The sequence below is a fragment of the Xyrauchen texanus genome, chromosome 46 (genome assembly GCF_025860055.1).
Source record: "Xyrauchen texanus isolate HMW12.3.18 chromosome 46, RBS_HiC_50CHRs, whole genome shotgun sequence".
In the NCBI taxonomy this organism is placed as follows: domain Eukaryota; kingdom Metazoa; phylum Chordata; class Actinopteri; order Cypriniformes; family Catostomidae; genus Xyrauchen; species Xyrauchen texanus.
Window position 1 is genome coordinate 6,247,992 of NC_068321.1, and position 17,844 is coordinate 6,265,835.

The window sequence follows — 17,844 nt, forward strand, 5'->3', positions numbered from 1 at the left end:
TGGACTTTGGTAGGCATTGCTACAAAATAATATCTTATATTCTTATAATAACTTAATGTAAAATCTCATTGGTCCAAAAGTCCTCTCCGTATTACACATTAAATATCTCTGATTGGAAGGCTGTCACATTGCGCAATAGTTTCACGTTAAGTGTGGACAGGTAAATTGTTTCTCTCTGGAAAGTTGCATTGCGTGTGGTTAGGGCAATGTGAGAGTGCTAGTGTCAACACACACTGGTGTGAAAAATTAGTTTGTAAAAACTTTAACGAGCCAGAAAATATATTTTCGTTGTGCCCAGGTGCAAAGAATCACAGAAGCGTCATTTATTCCCCAGGAACGTGTTATATTTCTAAGAACTAACAGTGTATCCCATGAGTAAGTCTAAAAAAAAACATGACCTTCACTTCAGTCATTCAGCTCTGTAGAGTCCCATTGATATAAATCCTCTCAATACCACAGAGACCTGCTTCACTGCTAACATCTCATGTCTCAGGCATAATAGCAGCCCACGGAGGAATCATGTCCCACAAAAGCAGGTTTTTGTATGACATAGACAAATGATCCGCCACCTCTCAGAATGACAAGCAGTGGCACCATTTGTCACAATTAATTCCTCTAGGATCAGGCACCGGAAATGTGATGTGCACCGCAATTGTGAATCTGTGGGTATCTAATGAGAGTTTGCTCTCTGGAGTCAGTCTAGACCGTATGTATACAAGCTACATCTGCAGTGATCCATGTGGGTATGTGGTTTATTTAAGATGTTTGTGTTTGGTTAGATAGAGCTATATCAGTGGCACTCAACTGGTGGGCCATGCCCCCTAAAATAGGTCACGAATAATTGGTTTGTTCTGATTGTAGACAGCAGGGGAAAAAACAAGGCTAAATGCAAATAATAAAATGCAACTAACCATACAGACACAAATAGTTATACTTCCCATATCTTTTACGGATGTGCAAAACTACATATTTTCAAAATTGACTAGATGGTTTTGGTGGGCTTCCTACATAACTAGTCCTGTATCATTGATCCTTCGCTGAGCCCCGACTTAAAAGTGTCTCTGACCAATCTAATCTTTGCAACTGTTGCCGCTTAACATTTTCACTGACAAGTGTTTGCTTTTTTCCATTGAGAATCTATGGGATTAATGTGTGTTTGAGTAGTTTTAAGCAAAATTGTATAGAAAGTACTTAAAAAATAATGTTCTTGCCATTTCTCAGAGAGGATACACACAGTTTATGAGAATATTTCCCCAAAACGAGCCATTCAAGGCAGTCTCACATTCCTATTGGAAGTACTGCAAAGATTGTCAGAGTGAACAATGGTAACTAGGGCTGCCACGATTATGAAATTTGGCTGATGATTAATTGTCAAACAAATAATTAAGATTATGCCAATTAATTGTATTATTTAGGACTATGGCGATTAATTGTCTCTTTTAGGGATTTTATAATTAATTGTCAAATAAACTTGTCATATTTCTTATATTTAACTTCAAATAAATAAAAGAAATGATAAAATAAGATCATTTTAAGGCTTTAAAAACATGTGAATGACATGATGTTTTTTTTTTTTGTAAATATCAAAATATTTCTAAGTATGTAAATATGTCCCTTTTTGGTCAATTTTACATTTACACTGATGTTTTTGGAACTTATATGTTTTATATAATATATATTTTTTCAAAAAAATAAAATGTAATTTTCAGACGGTTATCAGTGAATATACACAATGGTCAAGGATATCATTTTAGCAGCAAGTTGTTTTTCAACTTCACTCTGGCATGAAGTGCAGCATTAAAAAAGGCTCCTTAGCATTTCTTTTTTTGGTGATTTCACACATGCTCAGTATCTGCCCACATCATCTTCGCCCATGGAATTTCGTCGTGTTAAGGTGCATGTGACCGCACCTTAATTGTAACCAATGGGAGCGGAGCTTAGTGAAAGGTCAATTAGGCTGGCTTCAGGTTTACCTGACTCCAACTGGACATGTTTCGTAGAGCATTTACATAAGATGTGTTTTGCCATGGGCATCACTATGTTTTAAATAGTAATAGGGACAGTTTTTTGGGGGGCTGGTGAAGTCACGAAGTGGCAAAACTCAAGAATATTAATTATGTTATGCGCAGTTAACGTCAAATAATCTTTTACTATTTTGATAAACATTAGTTTTTAATGACCAAATCAAGGGGTCCAAAAATATTTCACAAAATGTAGTTGATAACTTGATCCGTACATATAACACTGTCAGTACTGAGATTTTGTTAGTAAATGGATAAATACATGTATCAGTAAGCTTTTGCCAGAATGACAGATTGGTCTCTTCGTAAAGTTTTCGCCTCCACTACAAGGAGTTCCAGATTCTAATTGCCCTAATATAATTTATTTTATTTTATTTAATAAACAAAAATTGCATCTGTATGTCAGTGGATTATATCATGAGCGGGGACACATCTGTTTGCATTTTGCTTGCGATTTAACTAGAAAGGAGCGTGAGCTGAGCAACAGCAGAGTGAGTAGAACACACATCTGGATGCACGAGAGAACTCAACACAACTGTTAATTGCTGGACTATTTTTAACTTGACACTTAAAATTGCAACCATCATGGCACGACACTGTCAGCTCACTAAATATCGCACAGAAGGCAACATTGTCTACATAAAATATCCAGATTTACTCACAATGAAGATAAACATGGTTTGTGCCAACCACAATGTGTTTTGCGCGGTAAATTATAGTCTATACCTGTATATATAGTAATAATTTTAAGGACATTTTTGTTCTTTAGTACGATTAAGAATTTTGGCACTGTTGTATGTCCAATGTAAAATCTGGGTCCTGAAGCAAAACCACTGGAGAATAGCTTGACTAAATCATAAATATCAAACAGATCTGCTACTAGCTCTTTCTTTGTGACTGCACTGTAATAACCCAATGGGAAGTTGCTGATGCACCCAGTTTTCTTATGTCACTTAATGGCTTTGAAAAACTGCTGCTAGCACTGTCATTTAGTTGCATCTGGGAGGAAAACACAGTTCTTCAAAGAGGAAAACAATGTGTCCTTAGAGGAGGTACAAAATGAATGACACATTGTGTACAATGGGAACAACTGGGGAAATTTATTCTGATTAGTGAATAGTCAGAGGTCAAAGTTCTTAGTATCATGCGGCCCAAAGCCGTTAAAGTTAGTACCATAAATTTGAAAACTCATTTGCTGGTCTGCAGTGCTGTTAATGACCTGGGCTGCCCATTATCGTAAATCCTTTGACAAACCGCTCACCCTAGACTTGCACCTCCATTTCACCACATGAAGGTGTGCACTCATCCAGAAACCTTTATCATTGATCCTCATTGGTTAAGCAAATGGCCAATCAGAACTGCCGACTTACCAGTTACAATCTATCAAAAACCAGGATATGCCTCTAGTACCCATGCTCTCCTTACATGAGAAGTTTTTTCTTTCAAATAGTTTTGGTAAGACAATGGGGGTAATTCAATGAAATACATTGCGCCCGCTGATTGCGTTGTTTATTTGCATCTGCTGTTTGCATTGTTAAAGTGCCCAGTTAACTAAAAGAATAATGCAATCCAGCACAAACATGCCAAACATTTTGTGCTTTGAACACAATTTGCACTGCACAATTCCAGAGCTTGAAGGTTGGTTCTGAGTGCTAGGTTGTGGAGGATGCAGCTGACTACTGCGATCTGGCATACTAACATACTGGGACTAAACATGTAAATTGTCTTTTTAAAATTGTGAAAGTGTGCTTGATTACACCATATCTCTTGATATATGCTTGATTATGAGACATTCTTCACTATTATTTAATTATAATTTTATAAATTACTGCTGCCAAGTTAGCGCAACCTTTCAAAGCTCATTTGCATGTGAACATTATCAGTGGCAAATTTGCGTGAAACCTAAATTTTCGTCAGGGCAATCACTAGAAAATATACACAAACATCTCTTTTAAATAAAATTCAGTTTACCGCCTGCTTATCTCGAGTAGTAATTGTGCAACGTTAATTCCGCCAGGCCAATTAGCACTGACTTTTGTGAATAAAGCGCAATTCAAATAAGCCAAATTAAAAACAATTAAGCTTGTTTGCACTTAAAATATAACAATGGCTTCAGTGCAGATAGCGCCTGGTTAAGATGGATTACAGTTGGCTAGAGAATAACGATTTTGTACCTTGTGCAAAAGAGGCATACCTATTTAGTAAAACAGATCACACACAGGTCGTAAATTCTGCTGCTGAAATTGGTCAGAGCTTACCGAGATTTTAACAACTACCCCCAGTGGATGAAGCAGGAAGTGCTGTTGAACATAGTAACAGGGTTGAAAAAAAATTTTACTATAAATGTTATGTCTTTCACCAAAATTCCTGTTTTGTTTTATTCAATAACTGTTTGGTGACCTCTTGTGGTGACATGAGTAATGGACATTTGCCCTTTCACCTGTGAGACCACACCCCCACCTCCAGCAGAGAAGTTTATCGATGCTGAAGATGGTGGTAGGTAAAATGTGCTCCGGGGACATTAGTGTTTTTGTAACTAAACATTTGTTAATTTCACGAATAATATTAAGAATGGAGTTTGTGGATGTTATGTAACAATATGTAAAATGATGTTGATTTTATGTGACGAAATTTGTGAACTTTAGATGCAATTTTCTAAATGTGTGTTGCATGGCTGTCGCCATCATCTTTGTTTGCTTTTGTAGATGCATGTATGTGTGAATGCCTACTGTCGCCAGAGGATATATATTTTTCCTTGTGTTACAGTAAACAACGCATGAAACGCAGTTCTCCGTGTCTGTCTGTGATTTGAGTGCAGTCGGATGAGAAGCGTTACATGGGCACCTGTGCGCTCCAGCTTCCAGGTGAAATGTCTATGGGGTTAATTTTTTTAACATAAATGAATTACCACTAGCTTGATCTGAACAAAATAGGTGCTGTTTTAAAGCCGACGGTAGAATCTGGACTTTACAATGCATATAGCCGATCCTACCAATTCTACCGATCTGATCTGCAAATCTGTTTCACTCTGTTTCACTCAAGTATTTGTGAGTGTAATTCCCACTGACACACATAGAGATAATAAACAGAAGTGACTTTTTGTCACATTTTTCCTTATTACTTCCTCAAACATACATGTATTACATAGACAATGACATATCATAACTTACAGCAGACTATCCCTATTCAAACAAGCTCAAACGCAACATAATATGATAAGCAGATTGTGGCATGGGGGGAGTGGTTCCACTCTCTCTCCCTCTCTCGACACTTGCCGTCCCTTTTAACTGTCTCTCCGTATCACTACAACAAGACACAGGTGTTAGAGATAATTACAAACCAGGTGACAAGCCTTACCGCTCTCTCTCTCCCGCAGACCGACACACAACCACGCCCCCCATGTCACACAGATTTTTTCTCAGTGTGTACATGGAAAGACGATGCAAAAGAGGGGGCTCAATACACTATTTGTGTGTGTGTATGTGTGGGTGGGTGTGTGTACACATGTCCTAGGATTGGTCTGTTCAAACACACATCCACATATGTGCTCATACAAAGGATTAGGATGCTCCTGAACACTTAATATGTCTGTATTTTGCAGTCTAATCCATTCATTTCCAATGGCTGGTCATTTCTGACCAGAAACACATCAAGTGTAACAAATTGGAATAAAAACAAAGAAAAGTGTCAAAATGTTTTATGTGTGTTTTCAGATACCATATGTGAACAAAGTCAAGATCAGATAAATCCAATCAGATTAAGTAAAAAAAAAAAAAAAATTAAGAAACAAGGTCAACTGATCATAAACTTATCACATTATCTAGCAGACTAACAGAGGTGAGGTTTTGTTGAAATTACGTGAACGATCATTTTGAAGGCATTCGTAAGTATGGATAAAAATTACAAATCAATTGTTGCATTTTCCAGCAAAGCTTTTTTTTTTTTAAGAAAACGTCTCGGGTTACTTAAGTGTAACCCTTGAAAAAAGTGGAACGAGATGCTGCGCTGGAAAAGCGCTTTGGGAACAATCCTACATTGTGACCAGCTGTGAATATATGTGTGTAACACGTCAATGAACATTGACCGGAATTTATAGCCTCGGCTGGTGAGATCATTGGATGCACCTGTGGCCAGGCTATAAATAGACGCATCACCAGCGATGATACGTCAGATATATTTTTTTCTAAAGAGCAGTCCTCGGACATCCTATTGCGGCAAAGAAGGGCAGCATCTTGTTCCGTTTTTTTCAGGGAACAAGGGTTACACTACGTAACTCGAGGCATTCCCTTTACAAAAAGCTTCACTAGGATGCTGCGCTGAGAAAAGCCTTTGGGAACGAGAATACTCACACCGCAGCACTGAGGCTGTCCAGACCCCTACGGTTGTGAAGTGTGCTCACAAGAACGTGAGAGGTCTCAGACATGAGCTTGAGATGTCGACTCAAGGACATAAGAGCCCAGAGTAGCATGAACATCCAAACTATAAAATCTGATGAATGTGTGCAGAGAGGACCAGCCTGCCGCATCACAAACTTGCTGCAGAGGGACCCCTCTAGCCAAGGCTTTAGAGGAGGCAACCCCTCTGGTGGAGTGAGCCCTGATACCTACTGGCGAAGCTTGACCGCACGCCTCGTAGGCCAGGGCAATAACATCCCTCACCCAATGCGACATAATCTGCTTGGAGGTCGCCGCCCCCGTTTGCGGCTCCCATGGCAAACAAATAGTTGCCCTGACTTGTGCCACTGGCTAGTGCGGTGGACATAAGTCTAAAGGGCACAGACTGGACACAGTCTGTGAAGTCCTTGCTGCTCTTGGCATTGCAAACGACGGGGAGTGACCTGATGTAGGGTCGCAAAAGGCACCTTAGGCAGGTAGTCAGGATGAGGGTGCAAAATTGCTTTGGTCATTCCTGGGGCAAACTCTAAACAGGCTGGCAAAACAGATAGAGCCTGTAGGTCCCCAATTCTCTCTAGAGATAATCGCCATAAGAAAAACCATCTTGAGAGTCAGAAGTCTGTCAGACGCTGACTCTAGAGGTTCAAAGGAGGTCTCAACCAGACCCTCAATGACTATTGCCAAGTCCTATGAAGAGGTCATGGTCCTAACAGGAGGCCACAGTCGCATGGCTCCACGAATGAAGCGAGCCTGTAGAGGGTGCCTCTGAAGGGCACTCCGTCCATCAAGGCATGGCAAGCCGAAGTGGCAGCCACATAGACCCTGAGAGTGGCGGGGCATAAGCCTGCTGACGGTTCTTCCTGCTGAGAGTCCAGAACTGAAGCGATCACGCAGTTAACTGGTTCTGCAATATGAACTTTTAATAAAGGGAAACGCATACAGGCGAATTCTGGGCCATGTATGCACCACCGTGTTCCTGTTTAGCATCGCCCAAGCCGTCGAGGTGAGAATTTAGCTCCGAGAACCATACCCTGTTTGGCCAGCGTGGCGCTATCAGTAGGAGGCAAGACCCTTGCTGGCCAAGACTCCCGGGAGCAGAAAAACCGGGGAAAGAAACACATTCAGATGCATTCCGGGTCATATATGTGCCTTTACGTCCAGACCCAAGGGGGCTGGGTGACTCGGGGAGAAGTAGAGGAGACATTGTGCTGTTCATAGAGGCGAAGAGGTCCTCTTCTAACCAGGAAAAATCTCACCCACTACTTCAGGGTGGAGTTTCCACTCCCCCAGGGTATTTTCTGTCTGGACAGTAAATCTGCTCGCATATATGGGGATCCAGGGATATAAACTGCCATGAGTGACAGGAGCTGCCCTGGGCCCCAAGGAGAATCCAACGTGCCAGAAATTCAGCTGAAATGAACGTGGATCTCCCTGATGGTTTATGTAAGAGACTACTGCTGTATTGCCTACCCGCACCAAGACATGGCAGCCTCAGGAGGAAGTAGTTCAGGGCCAGAAATACAGCCATGAACTTGAGACAGTTACTGTGACAACCAAGCTGACGACCCTCTTATTCCCATTAAGCTGGACGACCACTTAAGGCCGCTACCCAGCCCATCAAGGAGGCATCTGTCGTTAGCAGCCTGTGACAATGAGAAGCACCTAGAGTGGGACCCAAGGTAAGAAACCGGGGTCTGAACCACATAGAAAGGAAATGAAGCCTGCGGTGCGTAACCCTTATTAGCCTAGGGGATTTGGCCCTTGGAAGAAAAGGAAAAACAAAAACGGTCTCACAAGCAGAAGGTCCAGAGGGATCATGGAGGACACAGTCGGCCTGAGACCTAGTACAACCTTGATCTAGCCTGACTTTCCTCAGGGTATACTTAGTGGACTCGATTCTAGCAGGAGACAGTTGTGCCCGCATTGTGATTGAACTCCATACGAACTGGTGCACGCGCCCCGTCCCGAGGGGAGCTACCCCCAGAAGACTAGGCGCAAGACCATCAGGGTTTCTGTCTTTTAGAAATTAAAAGAGCCTCCCTTCTAACAGGACCGAGGTGGGTCTGGGTGGCCGACGGACTCGCCCCCTGAGTGCAGCGAGAGAGGAACTGCTCAAAGGCCTCCTCGTGGCTTTTCGCCTCTTGGAACCTGGAGATAACCGTGCTCGTGGCATCTCCGAATAGGCCAGTAGGTGAAACCGGGGCATCAAGGAGGAAAAATTTATCCTTGTCCTTGATGCCCAAAAGGTTGAGCCAAAGGTGCCTCTCCACGCTGACCAAGGCAGACATAGACCAGCCAATAGCATGGGCTGTTTGCTTGGTCGCGCTGAGAGAAAGATCTGTGGCTCGACGAAGCTCAGAAAAAAAGTTGCTCGTCGAGCGCAGCACCCACACTCAGGTCATCCAGCAGGTCAGCCTGGTAAGCCTGTAATACAGCCATTGTGTGCAGAGCAGCACCAGCCTGACCTGCTGCTTGATAAGCCCTCTCCACTAAAGTGGAGGTCATCCTGCAAGGCTTTGTGGGGAAAGAGGACTTTTTAAATGACGATGCCGAGCCCGGCGAGAGATAGCCCGCAAGCGTCTCTTTGACCGGCGGCATCATTGAAGGTCATCAAAGAAAGGACTAATATAGCGTTCCCTTCCTTTTTTTTATTTATTTTTTTTAGCCACCAGACTATAATTTGTCTTATAGTTTGAAGCGTTTGGGGGGGTCTCTTGTTCACGTGGCCAGTCTAGCTGTAGTCTGGCCACAGCCCGAGTAACCACCTCGAGTAATTTCTCAGCCACTTTATTATTATGCGTGGAATGTACAGAGGTTCAGCGCCCCGCCCCCCCTTGTGAAACGAAGAGGCGCCGAGGCGCGCTTCAGGCTTCCGAGAAGGATCAGCTGGATCTGGGGAGAGAGCGAGCAATAGGGACAGACCCGTCTCTCGCTCCTCAGCCAGATATATGCGAGAGCCCCACGATGAAAGAGTGGGCTCTAACTCCCGGAAGTAAGCGAGACGAGCACGAAACATTTCGCCCGAAAGCAGATCGCAATGCTCGCACCCGCCCTGCTCCAACGCGAGAGCAGCATGCTCTTCCCCGAAACAAAGCAAAACTGATGCGTGTCCCTCTCGGCAATAGAGCGTAAACAAGGGAACACGCATTGTTTGCTCTGATTTTCAGTCATTCTCTCTCTATTTATATATATTTATAGAAAGCAGAGAAAGGAGAAAATATTCACTGCACACTGCCTAACCAAATTCTAACTCCTAGCAGAAGAAAGAAAGTTTGTGACAGGCTTGTGAGACACACACACACACAGAATGGGCTCTGAAAAAAATGGATCTGACGACGTGGTGACGCGTCTATTTATAGCCTGGCCACAGGTGCATCCAATGATCTCACCAGCCGAGGCTATAAATTCCGGTCAATGTTCATTGACGTGTTACACACATATTCACAGCTGGTCACAATGTAGGATTGTTCCCATAGCGCTTTTCTCAGTGCAGCATCCTAGTGAAGCTTTTTGTAAAGGGAACCATTGTGGTTGTTTAATTGCAGGTGAAGTTTTTTATCACAGGTTAAAGTTTTAATTAATGGTTTGTTAACCTGTGTTTAAAATTGAGTGGCAACACAAAATTGATTAGCATGTCATGGATTAGCTCCCAACCCATCCAAGGCCTCCGATATGCTAATCCAAATCAATCTTATCTCCCTTACTATATTGGCTGATCTTGGAACAATACCATAATTAGCTGCTTGTCAAACCCAGTTGCACAATGTCTTACTATTACCAGCAGAAATTACCTTTAAGATAATGACATTAGGCAGACAGTTGACACACTAAGTGTGCCATGTGATCCAAAGGGTCAGGGATTGATTGGTTAGCTTGGGCATGCACAACACTCTGGTAGATGCAGTAACCACACCATTTTTGCAGGAAAAAAGTATTTTTCTTGTCCAGTCCATGTATTCAGCTAACTAACTAATATTACATGAACAACCACACTCACACTGTGAAATCTAATGAGCACTTTAACTTAGCTCTGGAATTGCGTGCTGAATTCAGCATATATATTATAACTCTGTTTTCTGCTCAACTTTAGACACAAAATTGCATGTTACAGAAAATGTCCTACGCCAACATGCACTTACTTTAGAAGGTTTGACAAGAGGGCTTGAGAACATCTCATTAGGAACCTATAGAGCTACTAACACCAAAATAATATGAATGAGTCATTGTCAAACAGAATTACAGAAATGAAATGAAATGTATTGTGCCTATACCTCTGGTTTCCATTGCAACTTTTTGTACTTCTGTGAGAGGAACTTGCGGATTTTAGCTTTATCTCTATAATGAACGGTGCCAGCGTTGGGCTCATCTTCCTGCTAAGAGACAAACAGACAGACAAAAATAGAGACTTGTCAGGCATTTCATAACATGTCTTATTACTGTACTTTTACTATATTTATCACAAGTACAAGTGCCATGTTAATATCAGGCTAAATTATAGTCTAGTCAATCAATAACACCCTTAAAGTGGAGAACTCAAGTATAGAATAAATTTTAGGAGGAAGAATTTTTTATTATGTTGCATTCAAGGATGATAAAATTTAACAGGTGGGTCATTTATCTCATGAAAACTCACGAAAGCCAGTCTTCTTTTTTTTTTTGGGGGGTTTTATTCACAATTTGGCATGCCCAATTCACAATGCGCTCTAAATCCTCGTGGTGGCGTAGTGACTTGCCTCAATCCGGGTGGAAGAGGATGAATCTCAGTTGCGTCTGAGACTGTCAATCTGCGCATCTTATCGTGTGGCTTGTTGAGCGCATTGTGGCGGAGACCTAGTGTGAGTGGAGGCTCATGCTATTATCTGCAGCATCCACGCACAACTCATCACACGCCCATGAGGAGTTACCCCATGTGACCATACCCTCCCTAGCAACCTGACCAATTTGGTTGCTTAGGAGACCTGGCTGGAGTAAATATTATTATTTTAGAAATATGTGTAACCCAATTATTTTAATTAAATGTCATACGCTTAATTGAATGTCAGTAACTGTAATCTGATTACAAGAATTTGAATTGTAATGTGTTACACTTCTTTTGACAAAAACTTAATTAGATATCAACTAATTATTTTGTAGTAAGATTAAATTGTAGCAATATAGTGGGCAATATCAGTATAGAGTGTCACTGTCCTGTCATGCAACTGGGATTAAGACATACACCAGCTTTCCCTAAGTAAGTTTAAGTCTGACAGGATGTCATTGGTGGGAACACAGACTGCCATTCTCTTATGCACTCAGTTCAGTCCTCTTCATTTTAATCTCCATCTTCAGTCATGTGTCACATGTCAGTGTTCAGAGCTAATTGAAAACTGCATTGAAGCATCACAAAGCCAGATTTGGAATGGCTTAAATTCAATAATGTTACAAAGTAGTCACAGTAATAAAGGAATTTTATTAATTGTCACTTATTATCTGTCCCATTTGACAGGGGCCAGTTAGAATGACTGGCTGTGTTCGCAAAAGCAACCGAATGACTGGCTGTGTTCGCATAAATCCAAAACGGTTACATCATATCTGATCTTTCTGCGCTGCATTCTTGAATATTTTTCTCTAGCACTGAAACACGCTTCACTGATGCCCTGTCCCGAGGCGCACCCGCATCCTCTTTTCCCCACATGTGCGTAAACATGATGTGCATGTTTCCAGAGCGCCTTTAGACCATAACGTTTTTTCTTTCTAAATTTGTTTTTATTAATCAGCATGTTCCAAATGTATAATATAATAATATAATATAAATTAATAATTTTGGCCAATTATTAATTATCAGTCATATTGGATATTGGCCGATATGTTTTGTTTTTATTGGAATCGGTTCATAGGGATATTAATTGGGAGATATATTACAGACAATGTGCCTATTTAGATTCTTGTTCTATGGCATATTTCAGTATAGTATAAATGTATCAATTGTCCAATTATCGGTTATCAGTCATATCGGTTATCGTCCGATAAGTTTTATTATTTTTAATTTATTGGTATCAGTTCATGGGAATATTCATTGGAAGATATTGGATTTTTAATCACTGACAATCTGCCAATTTGGATTCTTGTTCTTTGGCAGATTTCATTATAGTTCAAATTCGTAATATCAGCCAATTATTGGTTATCAGTCATAACATGAATATAATTATCGTAAAAAATAATACAAAAAAGAGGTAAAATCCACAAAAAATAAAAGTCAACATTAAATTGAAATTGCAACTGATTTGAATTCCATAATTTGACACATTTACGTGTGAAAGATTACATTTAGCAGGAAAAAAATGTCGGGCAGACTTGATTTTATGCTTTGGGAATTGATTGGATCGTGAAAAGTGAGTGTTCTATACCAGAATGAAGCCAGACCTGAATGTGAGTTTACTTCAACAATACCTAAAGAGCTATTTGGCTATTAGTTCAAATTATATATTTATTTGTAATAATGTGCAAATTTTGACTCAAACACATTAAGATCAGGAATGTGTAATATGAAACTAAATAGGGATAATTATGATTTGATGTTGATTCTAAACATCAAGACAACAAGAAAACCAAACCTGAAAAGTCCTTCAAGCTCAAACGGCAACAGATTTTAAAATACAGTGACATTCAGTTGAGTTGTGCTCTTATTATTACAAGAGAATTCATCAAACTAAAGCTTGAGGCTAGAACTTGACTAATCTATGACTTATCAATGACCAGCGTTTTTCAAAGTTGTAGCCTCATCTATTTTTAAAATCACTTCAAAACTGATCTCAGGACATATTTCCTGTCAAGACAAATGGGCAAACATGAAACAAGTTCTGAGATGGACCCTAGACATCTGAAGGCGTTTGGAGGAACGAGCTCAGAATATTAATGAGGTTAATTAAATCTTCTTGTTTAGGGGTAAACAGGCTAGGTCTAAGAGTAGGAGACCAGGGCACATTTTTCACGTCCGGATATCCAGCAGAATGACAAAACACAGCCCCTCTACAAATCACATTTTAATTTTCTCTGCTCTGTATCATGGATGATAATGACCTGAGCCATGTGTTTCATCAGTCATCCTCATCTCTGCTCTGATGAACTGTTAACACAAGCTAGACAATAAAACTAGACAAATTTTTTGTTGTTGAAATAACACATACAAGGTTAATGAGCCAATGAAAAGAGTCAAACATTGTAAATACTACATGTTTACAAAAAACTGCTTCTGCTGTCTTTTCTCTACAAAGAAAGGGTGAAAAAAGAGGGGAAAAAATATGTCTTTTTCCTCATTTATTTTCTTTAAAGGGGCTTTCAAACATGTTCCATTCATTTTCATTTATACACATATGAATAAATGAAATAAAAATAAATAAATAAATACTTTGTATAAATAGCTACCAAAGTATGCTAGAATGTGCACAGTGTCATATCTAATATTCGTGTGAGGGCTAATTATAAGTGCAATTTTCGTGCAAGCACAAAGCACAAGTGGCCGTGGGTGGAAGTGTTTTTGTTATCTGTGGGTGTATGCACGCAAATGTATGTTAACTGGTGCTTGACAGGGAATGGACTATATAATAGAATGCAACCAGAATAACATGTATCTTGACCCAGCCCACTTGCGCATGCATTTTCACCATACCCACTTCTGCCTAGACTAGGCACGTGTAAGAATTAACCAGGGGACCACCAGAGGTCGCTATGTATGTTTATTGTTCATTTTGTGTCTTTCATTTGTTTATGTGTTTTGTCGCTCTTTTTCATGGTCTTTGTTCATTGGTCCTTGTGTTCATTATGGTCAGGTGTCCCTCGTTTCATCATTAGTCTCTGTGTATTTAATCCCTATGTTTTCCTCTGTTCATTGTTGGTTCTTGTTCTGTTTATTTCAGACTATATTATAGCTATGTGTTCAAGTTTAGCATTTTTCTCTTGTGTTTTGCGATTTTCTTCAGTGTGTTGTGAGTCTGAGTTTTTCATGAAATAACTGCATTTGGATCCAGCCTTCTTCAGCCTGCTATTGTTAAAACATGCTTGAACGAAAATATCAAAACTTCCTACTGACTTTGAGCATATTGTATGACTTATCACATAGTGCTGCGCTTAGCACTCTTAAAATAGTGCTCTGTATCTCATAGTGCAAGAAGTCCAAATGAGGCGAACTAAATCCTATCCAAATTTGTACCAACCAGTTGTTCCCTATTCAGCCTCTCTCATAGCTTCATCATCATCTTAGATCAAACCAAAGAAAAAGAGACTATGAAAGAAAGCAATAAATAGGAGAGCTTGTCATCTATTTTGCTTGCCATGTCCTCAAAACAGCATTGATTTCCATTGACTAATGACACAAAGCTGCAACCATGGACACAGTTTCAGGACAGAAGGCTGGAAAATCAAATGAGGGTTGGGAAAACCATAGAAAATGTACAAATGGCAATGAAATGTAAGAGCAAGGTCAAAATAAGTCAAGTAATTATAATTTTTTATTTTTTGTATAGCGCTTTTCACAACACTTTTTTTCAAAGCAGCTTTTAAAAAATTTACTAATATCTATAAAGTCTTAGAATGATCATTGTGCAGTTTGATTAAGTATGATTGTAAATTGTGTATCGAAATTAAATAATTAACTAATAATTGTATTTAGAACCCCTGTGAGCAAGCTGAAGGCAACTGTGAAAGGAACACAAAACTCCATAAGATGTTGGTTAATGGAGAAAATAACATTGGGAGAAACCAGGCTCACTGTGGGGGCCAGTTCCCCTATGGCTAAACAGCATGAATATAATGCCAATATTATTTATTTATGTGCAGTGCAAGTCATGGTTTTAAATTTGTAAATTAAATTTATGTCCATTTAAAAAATGCACTTAATATTTTTTTTACTTTAACATTATTGACTAATGTCTTTGAAGTCCATCTTGGATTAATTGCACAAGTTCACACTGATGCATTGTCTTTAGATAGTTGGCTGATGAAGGCATTTGTTGGCAATTAAATGATAGACTATGTATTCCATTTCAAGAGTGTAGTCCATCAATAGACAAAGGTAATGAGGGCAGAGATTAATGAGGTGCATCACAGGTCATTTCATAATGAGGGTCGGTGGGGTCCATCATAAATCCAAGGTTCAGGCAGTGGCATATGAAGTATCCCATGTCTTACAGTTGGAGTTGGCATCAGTTCATCCTCTGAAGACAAAAGATTCAAGTGATGTCTGGCTGGCACTGGCTATAGTTTGTCATCATCTTTTAGTGACACATAGCAGTGGAGTCCGACAACAAGCAGGAACGCACCTGGATCTGGCTGGCTCTGGTATCCTCTGTATATGAATCCCAAGGTTGAGACATGGAAACAAAAAAATTACATATTAGTGTACATGCCATTAAATTGTATGCAGAGTTATAGATCATCATGGATGTTTCTGGTTCTGGCAGACCTAACTAAAGCAGCCTAATTGTGAATTGAAGGATAAATTATGTGTATGCCTGGCTAAATAGCTGAATTTTTAGTCTAGGCTTAAACTGATTGAGTGTGTCTGCATCCGAACAGTGTTAGGAGACTATTTCATAGTTTAGGAGCCAAGTATGAAAAGGATCTACCATCTTTTGGGGAATATGATATTCTTGGAATTATTAACAAGCCAGAATTTTGTGAACATATTGAACTTGATGGAATATTGCATGTCAGAAGGTAACATAAGTACTGTGGATCTAGAAATTAACAAACTTTAACAGGTAGCCAACGTAACCACAATAGAATTGGGCTAATAAAATCATATGTATTGGTTCTAGTCAGCACTCTGCCAGCTGCATTTTGTACCAATTGAAGTTTATTTACTGAACTTGCTGGACATCCTCCCAGTAATGCATTACAATAATCTAGTTTTAGGGTCATGAACGCATGAATTTCGGCATCAGCAATAGAGAGCATGTGTGGTAATTTATTAATATTTTAAAGGTGGAAGAATGCAGTTCTACAAACATTGGAAATTTGATTTCAAAGGACAGATTGTTCTTTGCTGTAGAAGACGACATAACAGTACATCCATCGGGAGTCAAATAATATTTTAGCTGCTTATTATTAGAGATTTTTGGTCCAATCATTAGTACCACTATTTGGTCATAATTGAGTAGAAGGAAATTTCTGGCCATCCAAAATTGGATTTCATTGATACACTCTGATAATAAGGAGAATTGTAAATTGTCATTGGATTTAGAAGAAATATAAAGTTGCGCATCGTCGGCATAACAGTGGAAACCTATTCCATGATTCCTGACAATATCTCCCAGTGGAAACAGATATAAGGAGAAACGTCGTCCTAAAACTGATCCCTGTGGCACTTCATACTTAACTTTTGTTTGATTTGACAATTCTTCCTTTACACATACAAAGCGGTATCGGTCTGACACATAGAACCTAAACCATGCTAATGCAAGTCCACTTACACCAACATAATTCTCCAGCCTATTCAAGAGAATGTTGTGATCTATCATATCGAAGGCAGCACTAAGATCTAAAAACACTAGAAGAGAAATGCAGCCGCAATCAGATGATAAGAGCAAGTCATTTGTAACTCTGATATGTGCAGTCTCTGTACTGTGATGGGGCCTAAATCCTGACAGAAATTCTTCATTTATTCCATTTCTCTGTAGAAATGAACATAGTTGGGAGGCCATTTTAAAGTTTCTTGGGACATGTCCTAAGGATAGCAAGCAGTTAATAATATTAAGAAGAGGTTCTGAGATTACTGGGAATACCTCTTTTAAGAGCTTAGTTGGTATTGGATCTAACATATATGTTGTGGTTTTTGATTTTTTTGATACGTTTTGTTAGCTCTTCATTATCCATGACAGCGAAGGATTGAAGGTTTGAGTGTAAATTGTAGCAACACCTCCTCCTCGACCCTTCAGGTGAGGATCATGTCTATAACAATTACCTGGAGTAGATTCATTTAAACTAACATATTCATCTGGTTTAAGTCAGGTTTCAGTCAACATAGTGCATCTAAACCATGATCTGTAATAATTTAATTTACAATTAGTGCTTTGGTAGAACGAGATCTAAGTCCAAGTTTGACCATAAATCAAATTATTTCAAAATTATTTAGTGATAGTTTTGTGTTTGCTAGTTTGAGAAACAGACACAGTCTCTATGTGATATCTAGGTGATACAGTCACTATGTGTTATAGTTTATGTGATCTGTGTGACATCTCAAGGCAGCTAGCAGACGTTCGGATTAACCAGTTTGTTTGCTTCCTGACCTGGGCCCCAGTTAGTCAAATACTATCATTATAGTATTATATATAGAGAGTGTCACCTTCCCTGAAGAGATGGATTCTGTCTCTCTTTAGCAGGTCAGGTCTACCCCCCAAAACTCTTCTAATTGTCTATAAATCCTATGCTATTCTCCAGATACTACTTAGACA

At 39.6% G+C, this 17,844-nt stretch overlaps 1 protein-coding gene across 1 annotated transcript in view; it reads right to left on the reverse strand.

Annotated features, from left to right (window-relative positions):
- LOC127638538 (N-acetyl-beta-glucosaminyl-glycoprotein 4-beta-N-acetylgalactosaminyltransferase 1-like) overlaps positions 1 to 17,844 on the reverse strand; it is a 225,042-nt gene that overhangs the window by 102,783 nt on the left and 104,415 nt on the right. Inside the window, exon 3 of the mRNA XM_052120103.1 lies at positions 10,687 to 10,788. Coding sequence (XP_051976063.1) covers positions 10,687 to 10,788 — 102 coding nt within the window. The remainder of the gene's footprint in view (positions 1 to 10,686; positions 10,789 to 17,844) is intronic.